This window comes from Panthera uncia, chromosome X (assembly GCF_023721935.1).
Source record: "Panthera uncia isolate 11264 chromosome X, Puncia_PCG_1.0, whole genome shotgun sequence".
NCBI lineage: Eukaryota > Metazoa > Chordata > Mammalia > Carnivora > Felidae > Panthera > Panthera uncia.
Window position 1 is genome coordinate 31,069,989 of NC_064817.1, and position 10,612 is coordinate 31,080,600.

The following is a 10,612-nucleotide window of genomic DNA, read 5'->3' on the forward strand; positions in this document are numbered from 1 at the left end:
AAAAAAAAAAAAAATGAAACTGAACCACTCTCTTATACTATATACAAAAATCAAGTCAAAATGAATTAAAGACTTGAAAATAAGTCCTGAAACCACAAAACTTTTGGAATAAAACATAGTTGGTAAGCTCCTTGACATCAGTCTTAGTGACATCTGTGAGGGGGAGGGTGTGACTCCAAAGGCAAGAGAAACAAAAGCAAAATTAAACAAATGTGACTACATCAAACTAAAAAGTTTTTGTGCAGCGAAGGAAACCATTAGCAAAATGAAGAGGCAACCTACTGAATGGGAGAAGATATTTGGAAATCATGTATCTGCTAAGGGGTTAATATCAAAAATGTATAAGGAACTCATATAACTCAATAGCAAAAAAAATCTGAATAAAAATGGGCAAATGATCTGAATAGACATTTATCCAGGAAGACATACAGATTGGCCAACAGATGCATGAAAAGATGCTCAACATCACTAATTATTAGGGAAATGCAAATCAAAGCCGTAATGAGATATCACCTCATACTTTTCAGAATGACTATTATCAAAAAGACAAGAAATAGCAAGTGTTGGCAAGGTTGTGGAGAAGAGGGAACCCTCATACACTTTTAATGGAAATGTAAATTGTTGTAGCCACTATGGAAAACAGTATGATAGTTCCACAAAAAAATAAATATAGAAGTACCATATGATACAGCAATTCCACTCCTGGGTATCAGGTATCTATCCGAAGGAAATGAAAATACTAATTTGAAAATGTGTATGCACCCCTATGTTTATTGCATTATTATTTATAATAGCCAAGATATGGAAATAACCTAAGTGTCCATCAATAGATGAGTGGGTAAAGAAGATATGGTATATATGTACAACAAAATACTGCTCAGCCGTAAAAAAGAATGTATCTTGCCATTTGCAACATGGGTAGAACTTGAGTGTATTATGCTAAGTGACATAAGTCAGACAGAAAAAGACAAATACCACATGATTTCACTTACATGTGGAATCTAAAAAACAAAATTCAGGGTCATAGATATGCAGAACAGATTGGAGATTGCCAGAGGTGATAGGGGTTGGGAGGATGTAAAATGGGTGAAGGACATTAAGGTACAAACTTCTAGGTATTAAATAAATAAGTCCTAGGAATGTAATGTACAGCATGGGGAGTATAGTCAATAATATTATATTATCTGTGTAAAGTAACAGATTATAACTAGACTTACTATCATGACCATATTGCAATGTAGACAAATGTCAAGTCACTGTATTGTACATGTAAAACTAATATAATATTGTGTGTCAGTTAAACCTCAGTAAAAAAAATACACACATTTGTAATTTCTGGGATTCAGCAACAGGCAGGTCTTACTGTAATTCTCCTCTATAAGTAAAGGAGAGTAAACATTATAAAGAACACCTGTATGTTTGATGCTAATATATAAGCATGTGTGCATGTATTTGTACTCAAGAAAGTAATTTTCTTTTCTATATATAAAAAAAGGAGCTAATGCCAAGATTTGAATGGATAGTCTTTGTGACTTTGAATGGTCTTTGTGTGTCAAGAATGTTAATAAGAGTAGTCACAGAGAGGAAGACAGTAATTTAGACACTAAGAAACCTTAATGAAAAAGGAAGTAAGTGAAAGGAGAGTAGTTGATTGCATAAGGATATGAGTGGATGATACAACCTGAGGGCTTGTGTTCCCATCTTACAAAGATGAAATATACACATATACTTCCATATACAGATGGATTCTTTCATTATTAGAAACAAAAGTGTGCTTTAGATCCGTGCTACAAATATTTCTAGATACAGATTTACTTGTCCCATCCAGTTTTACCTGTTGTTTTGGACCTATAAAGAAGTTGCTCGATGTCTTATTTTAAATGTATGAGTGAATTTTAAATTGCTATTCACAAGATGCAAAGATTAATTTCACTTGAATAGAGGGGCGCCTGGGTGGCTCAGTCGGTTAAACCTCCAACTCTTGATTTCAATTCAGGTCACAATCTCATGATTCTTGGGTTCGAGCCCCACATTGGCCTCTGCAAGTCATTGTAGAGCCTGCTTGGGATTCTCTCTCTCCTTCTCTCTCTGTCCCTCCCTGGCTTGCACACTCTCTCTCTCAAAATAAATACACATTCAAAAAATTTTTCACTTGAATAGATATGTGAGGATATTTGATTCTGCTGTGTAGTTTTGCACACACAGATCTGTGCACACTAGATTTGGCATGGACTTGAAGCTCCCTAGTATTCTGCATCCATGTCACATATGGAAACATTCTTTCATGGTGAATTTTTATGAACATGTTGAAAAATTTTAAATATATTCATTTGGAAGGTATGATAAAAAAACAGCATTACTAAAGTTTTACCTATAATTTTGATGAATGTTTTAAATTGTTTTTCTAAAATTTATTTATTTTTTGAGAGACAGAGAGAGCACAAGCAGGGGAGGGGCAGAGAGAGAGAGGGAGACACAGAATCTGAAGCAGGCCCCAGGCTCTGAGCTGTCAGCACAGAGCCCAATGTGGGGCTCAAACTCATGAACTGCAAGATCATGACCTGAACTGAAGTTGGACACTTTAACTGACTGAGCCACCCAGGCACCCCTTTATGAATAGTTTTCAATCTAGTCTGGGGACTTGATGCAATCCTGACAAGTGAGATAACAACTTTAGTATAAATGAAGCTAACATTATTTTGGCTGTGAATTTTAAGTTTTGCTTAACAAAATAATTGTGGTAATTATTTCCTTACAGTTTTAATATAAATGAAACTATACAAGTCTCTTTTACTTGGCACATTTATTTTGAAATTCCTTTCATATTGTAGTTGACATAACTAGGTTATTTTGTTAAGTAATTCTTTTATAGTTTTACTTTTACAAATGATATAATGATCTAATATTCGCCATGCTATAAAAATCTAAGAAGAGTATATATGAATATTGATTTCATAGTTAAAAAAATATTGATGAACCCAAGCAGAAGGTCATTGAGGAAACTTTATAGACATTAGGTGTTAAATAGACAGATGTGGAATCAAAATTGCACATGCACAGTGGAATACTCATCATGAATTCTACTTGATGTTAGAATGAAAGAGAAATCACAAAGTAAGCAGTAAGTAGAAAAATGTTTAAACATCTTCATGTGGATCTTCTTCTATATTTGGGTGCATTTTCATTACTCGTTCTATAGGAGTCTTAACAGAATCATAGCTCCATCCCTTCCTGGTAAACAACTTCTCAAGGAAGCCTGGCATCCTGTAGCCCTTGAGTTGAATGAAATCTTTAAAGGCAATTGTTCCATAAAGATCTTCAATAATATCCTTTTCAGGAACCTTCTTTCCAAAACTACCATCTTGACCTTCAAGTAAGACCTTGGGGTCAATCAAAGGTTCATCATTTATTAGCTTTTTCCACAACTTGGGCTTCAGGTACCATGCTCCATACCTCATTTTCACCCAATTGGGTTTATAAGGATTCTCTGGTGGCTGGAGTTTCTTCTCCCAGTCTTTATCCTGTAAGGAGAATCTTATGCCCTCCATCTCATCTAGCCCCTTCCTGTTCTTTAGATCCATAGGAACCTGGTTTACTTTCTTCAGGCAGACCACTTTACGGGTTAGTTTGCACTCATAGCCAAGGTCAAATAGTTTCATGACGAACTCTTCATCAGTGCCCAAGTCTCCGAAAGTAGCAACCCATTTGCAGAATTTACGAACTTCTCTTGGTACTTTTCTTTGAAGAGGAGGAATTTTGAGCAAATCATCTGTGCTTGATTTCTTTTCTTCAGGAGGCACTTTGTCTGGATGTGACCCAGGAGTCTTCTTGGGAAGTTCAACTTTGGCAGGACATTTCTCACAACGCTTTGTGGGAGACTTCCTTCTTTTCTCAGTGTTCTTACAAGAAGCCCAAGTGGCCTCCAGCTTCCTGTCAGGATCCAGCACTTCCAGCACCTTTAGTAAGAGGTCTGCAGGTAGATCTTTCTCCAAATCTGGGTCGAGAGCCAAGGGACGCTCAGTCAGTTGGGCCTCAATGTCCTCTAAGAATGCCTTCCGTGCTAGCTGGGCTGGTGAGAGAGTGGAAAACAGGTCTGCTTCCTTGGTCAGCTTTTTATGACTCTTTGTTGGGGCAGGTTGGGGAACTCTGTGAGTAATCACGGGGAGAAAGCCCTCCTTAGGGCTGCGAGTGATCAGACCTTTACAAGGTGGACACCCCCTTCTGAAGTCATCCAGCCCCTCTTTCACAAATATCCACCTCCGGCTGTCCAGGGAGGTGGGGAACTTCAGAAGCTTCTTCTTGTGATTTGCAAAACACTTGGAAGGTAATTTGTCTTTGTACCAGGGCTTGCAGTTCATGCCCAGGGGCATTGGTTCCAGTGGCCCTGGGGCTAACAGCCACTTCTTGTTCTCCATGGTACCTCTAGCCCCCGGGTGACCGCCAGCTTTAGTGGTTTGTTTTCCAGTTGCTAGGAGACTTGGTAGCCAGGCGCCCCCAGATTCTTCCCAGAGGGGGGTCCACGCAGTTGCCTCCTGGCAGCCGGCTTTCTCCTGGGATGGGTGCCGAAGCTTCATTCCTTTTTGTTGAAGGGTACTATTCCGTTATGTGGGCGTACTCCACACTTTAATAATCCATTCGCCTTTTAATGGGCCTGTGGGTTAATTCCAATTTGAGGGTATTACAAATAAAGCTGCCACAAATATTTGTGTTCATATCTTTGTACATCATTTCATTTCTCCTGGGTAAACTTTAGCAGAGAGGAATAGCAGAAGCATATGACAGGTGTTTGTTTAACATTTTAGGAAACCACCTAACTTTCCCCAAGGGGATGTTTAATATTCCTTCCAATAGTGTATGAGAATTGCTCTTCGTCCACATAGTGCCCAATACTTGGTATGATTAGCCATGTTAATTTTGGCTATTCTGATAGGTGTATAGTGGTATCTCACTGTGCTTTTAATTTGCATTTCCCTAATGACTATCTGTTCATGTGCCTAGTTGCCATTTATCTCTCCTGTGGTGAAGTGTCTGTTCAAATTTTTTACACATTTTAAAATTGTATTGCTATATATCACTGAGTTATGAGTTCTTTGTGCATTCTGAATGTAAGTCCTTTATCAAATATATGATTTGTAAATTTTTCTCTCAATTTTTTCTCTCCACCTATGGCATACATTTTCATTGTCTTTACAGTGTTTTTCAAAGAGCAGAGTTTTGACATTTGATGAGGTCCAATGTATCAGTTTATTTTTTTATGGATTGTTCTTTTTGTATTGTATCCAAGAAAACTTTCCCTATGCAAAGGTCATAAAGGTGGTTTTCATTCTGCTAAGTTTTATAATCTTAGGTTTTACATTTAGATCTGTCCTCTACTTAAATTTAGTTTTTTTTTAGGTGATGCAAAATATGGATCAAAGTTTTTATTTTTTTATTTTTATTTTTTGCCTGTGGATATCCCATAGTTCCAGAATTTTTTTAAGAATCTTTTTTTTTTTAAGTTTATTTATTTGGGGGGAGACAGAGAGAGAGAGTGCACACACATTTGCCTGAGCAGGTTAGGGACCTGCAGGTTAGAGAGAAAGAGACAAAATTCCAAACAAGCTCCATGCCATTAGTGCAGAGCCTGATGTGGGGCTCAAACCCACAAACTGTGAGACCATGACCTGAGCTGAGAGCAAGAGTTGGATGCTTAAGTGACTGAGCCACCAGAATTTTTTTTTTTTTTTGAAAGAGAAGCTTTTCTCCAGTGAATTACGTTTGTAATTTGGTAGGTATAAGTTGTTCATATTGCTGTGAGTTCATTTCTGGACACTTTGCTGCTTCACTGCTTTCTCTGTATGCCAATTCCACACTGTGCTGATTACTTTGTATTTTATAAGTCTAAAAATAAGACTGTATTCGTCCTTCAAGTTCGTTCTTCTTCTGCAAAGTTGTTTTGACTATTCTAGGTCTTTTGAATTTCTATAGGAATTTTAGAATCAGTTTGTCAGTGTCTATAAAAAAACCTGTTGGGATTTTGATTAGGATTTGGTGGAATCAATAAATCAATTTTGATATCTAATATTGGGTTTCCTGACCCATGAAAAAAGTCCATCTCTCCATTTACATGTATTCTTTCATTTATCTTAGCAATATTTTGTACTTGTCAGTGCATAGTTCTTTCACATCTTTTTTCTCTAAGTTTTCCTTAATATTTTATGTTTTTTGATACTACTGTAACTAGTATTATAATTTTTAGTCACCATGTTCATTGTTACTATATACAAAAATAATTTATTTTTGTGTATTGATCTTGTATTATGCAACTTTTGTAAACTGACATCAATTCTAGTAGCTTTTTTTAAAGTTTATTTTTTGTTTTGAGAGAGAGAGAGAATATGCAGGAAGAGCAGAGAAAGAGGGAAAGAGAGATAATCCTAAGCAGGCTCTGCACTAACAGTGCAGAACTCATGAACCATGAGATCATGACCTGAGCCAAAACTAAGAGTCAGATGCATAACCCCACAGAGCCACTTGGGCACCCCGTCTAGTAGCTTTTTTCTTTCTCTTTTTTGTAAAGTCCATTGAATTTTCTACATTGAGAATCATGTCATCTCTTAATAAAGATAGTTTCACTTCTTCCTTTTCAGTCAGAAAAAACTTTTTCCTGGCCTTATTGCACTGGCTAGAACCTACTTGTATTGATTATTCATTTTTGAGAGACAGAGAGAGAGAGAGAGAGAGACAGATATGAGTGGGGGAGGGGCAGAGAGAGAGGGAGAACAGAATCTGAAACAGGCTCCAGGCCCTGAGATGTCAGCACAGAGCCCAACCTGGGTCTTGAACTCACAAACCGTGAGATCATGACTTGATCCAAAGTTGGGCACTTTACCAACTGAGCCACCCAGGTGCCCCAATTTTTATATTATTTCTGATCTTAGGGGGAAAGCCATTAAATGTGATGCTAGCTTTAGGTTTTTTGTACGTATTGTTTTTCAGTTTAAGTTCCTTTTTATTCCTAGAGGTCTGAGGCCTAGTGACAAATGCTTTGTTTCAGATATGTGGATTGTGTCAAATGTTTTTTCTGCACCCATTGAGATGTTCATACAGCTTTTACTCTCTAAAGTAAAGTTTGCTAAAATAATAAATAACAGGGGCGTCTGGGTGGCTCAGTCGGTTGGGCGTCCGACTTCGGCTCAGGTCATGATCTCGTGGTCTGTGAGTTCAAGCCCCGCTTCGGGCTCTGTGCTGACAGCTCAGAGCCTGGAGACTGTTTCGGATTCTGTGTCTCCCTCTCTCTCTGACCTTCCCCCATTCATGCTCTGTCTCTCTCTGTCTCAAAAATGAATAAATGTTTAAAAAAAATTAAAAAAAAATAATAAATAACAGTGATTTCCGTGTGGCTTGAAATTTTCTTTGTGGGAAGATTTTTTTGGTTTTTTTTTTTGTTTTTTTCTTAACTGCAAATTCAGCTTCTCTAATAGCTATAGGGATATTTAGGTTATCTGATTTTTCTTGAAGGAGTTTTAGTTTGTATATTTCAACTAATATGTTTGTTTTATTTATATTGTCAAAATTATTGTCATAAAGTATCCATACTATTTCCTTATTGTCTTTTTGTATCTGTGGAATCTATGGTAATGTCACCTCTTCCATTGTTGATTTTTGTAGTTTGTATCTTCTTTTTTCCTTTTCTTCCTAATCAGACCGGGTACAGAATAAGACAATTTATTGACCTTCTTAAATAAAGTTTTTAATTTCATTGACTTTTCCCATTATTTTTTGTTTTCTTTTTGATTGGTTTCTTCTCCCAACTTTGGTCTGTTGTTGTGTCACCCTTAATGGTCTGTTCATGGCAATCTACAATGCTTTTTCCAGCATGAACCTCAAAACTCTTCCAGCGTCTACTCATTACCCGATTCCAAAGCTACTTCCACACTTTCAGGTATTTGTTACAGCAGCAACTTCTTGGTACCAATTTCTTAGTCCTTTCAGGTTGCTGTAACAGAACATCCTGCACTGGGTGGCTTATTCACAACAGAAATCTATTTCTCACAGTTCTCGAAGCTGGGAAGTCCAAGTTCAGGATACAGGCAGATTAAGTATCTGGTAAGAATCAACTTCCTGGTTCATAGACACCCATCTTTTCCTGTGTCCTCACATGGCATAAAGGCTTAAGAATCTCTCTAAGGCCTCTTTTATAAGGACATTAATCCCATTTATGAGTGCTCCACCCTCAAGACTTAATCACCTCCCAAAGGTCTTATGCCCAAATACCATTATATTGGAGATTAAGTTTCCACGTATAAGTTTGGGTGAGACATAGTTAGCCTGCAGCATGTGGACATTCATTAAATTTTATATATTTTATAACCTCCACACTACTTTTTGAATTACTTTGGCTTAAAGACTATATCACTCTTAAATAGATTTTAACATAAAAATATTTACCAGGGCTCCTGGGTGGCTCAGTTGGTTAAGTGTCTGACTCTTGGTTTTGGCTCAGGTCATGGTCTCGTAGTTAGGGAGATCAAGCCCTACATCATACTCTGCACTAGAGGCATGGAGCCCACTTGGGATTCTCTCTCTCCCCCCCCCTCTCTCCCTGTCCCTCCCTCATTCTCACTTGCTCTCTGTCTCTTTATCTCTCAAAATAAATAAACATTTTAAAAGTATTTACCCATGTAATGGTCAGCTTCATTGTTCTTTACTCCTTGCTTTAGATCAATATATCTATTGTATCATTTTCCTTCAGGGAAAACAAAAATATAGTGTACCATATGTCTGCTGGTGAAGAAATTGTTCTTTTCTTATGTGCTTGAATTTTTTCTTATTTTGCCTTGTTTTTTTTAAGATTTTTTTAATGTTTATTTATTTATTTATTTGGGGGGAGGGGCAAATAAATGTTTATTTATTTGGGGGAAGGGGTTCAGCATGGAGCCCAACATAGGGCTCCCATCTCACAACCATGAGATCACCTGAGCCAAGAGTATCAAGAGTTGGATACTTACTCAACTGACCCACCCAGGTGCCCCATTTCAGAGATATTTTTAAAGATGTATTTTCTGTGTATAGAATTCTGGGATGATAGGTTTTTTCTTTCAGTACTTAAAAAAAAGACAGCTCCATTGTTTTCTCATTTGCATTGTTTTGGACAACAGGTATAAAGTCACTCTGATTTTGGTTTGTACATAATGTGTCTTTTTCCCGCCTCTGGCTACTTTCAAGATGTTTTCTTTATCATTGTTTTTGAGCAAATTGATTATTATGTGCCATGGTATCATTTTTTTTGTATTTCTTGTGGTTGTGACTTGTTGAACATCCTGAATTTGTGTGTTTATAGTTTCCATCAAATTTGCAGGGAAATTGCCCTAATTTCTCCAGATGTGTTTTCTGCCTTGCTTTTTTCTTGTCTTCTTTGTAGATTCCAATATTCCACATATTATATTACTTGAAGTTTCATACAACTCACTGATGCTATGCTCATTTAAATGTTGTGTTTTTTTTTCCTTTGTGATGCATTTCAGGGCATTTCTCTTGCTAGGTCTTAATGTACAGTAATCTTTTTTTTCTGTAATATCTGATCTGTCTTGAATGCCTTACAATATAGCTTTCATCTTACACTTTGAAATTCTTATCTCTAGAAGTTTGGTTTAGTTTGTTTTTTCATGTCTCTGCTTAATTTTTTGAAAATTAGAAATATAGACATTAAAACTGTTTTAAGGTCTTTTCCTGATAATTTTAACATCTGTATCAATTCTGAGTTGGTTTTGATTGACTGGTTCATCTCTTAATTATAGAAGCATGTTACTGCCTCTTCCACTCTAGTAATTGCTGGATGCCAAAAATAATAAAATTTACCCAGGTGAGTGCTGGATTGTTCTGTAATTATGTAAATATTTTTGAAACTTGTTTCTATAAGCTGTTAAATTGCTTGGAAATGGTCTGATCATTTTGGGTTCTTTTTCAGATTTAATAGGCAGAAACAGAGCAGTGCTCAATCTATGGCACATTATTCCCTACTCTTCCATGTACACAACTAGTGCCTGTGAATATTGAGGCTTTCCAGTCTCGCTGGCAGGAACAGTCACTATCCTAGGCCTGGTATACATGCCAGGCATTGTTACTTATAATCTTTTTAGGTAATTCATTTCCTGGCATTAGGTAACTTCCTCATGAGCATGAGCAGATCAATAATCAGTTGAACAATTAGGATGGGGGTGGGGTTGGGGTCTGAAAGTTTCTGAAGTTTTCTCTCTGCGTAAAATTCTACTTTCTGGTCTTAAAAAGTCTACCCATTTTGTTCTCCGATGTCTCTTAGCTTAATCTCTTAAATTTAGAGTGAATGTTGGCCTCTGCCTAGACTCCTCCTCCTTGAACCATGGCCTAGAAATCTATTAAGTAATCTGGGGTAACCATAAGGCTCATCTCATTTGTTTTCCACCTCTCAGGGACGGATCTCTACTGCCTAATGTCCAGTGTCTTACAAACTATTGTCTTATATTTCTGCACACCTCCCCTTTTTTTTTGGTTGTTTCAACAGGTAAATCTAGACCCTTTTTCTCTATCTTGGCCAGAGGAAATTTTTTCTTTCTTTCTTTCTTTCTTTCTTTCTTTCTTTCTTTCTTTCTTT

General features: G+C 37.0%; 1 protein-coding gene across 1 annotated transcript; it reads right to left on the minus strand.

Moving 5' to 3' along the window:
• Positions 1-2,843: 2,843 nt before the first annotated feature.
• LOC125931599 (protein FAM47E-like) lies at positions 2,844-4,451 on the minus strand. Its single transcript, XM_049643667.1, has one exon. It carries the CDS (start codon positions 4,413-4,415, stop codon positions 3,138-3,140), a length of 1,278 nt encoding a protein of 425 aa, XP_049499624.1. The 5' UTR covers positions 4,416-4,451; the 3' UTR covers positions 2,844-3,137.
• Positions 4,452-10,612: the final 6,161 nt, after the last annotated feature.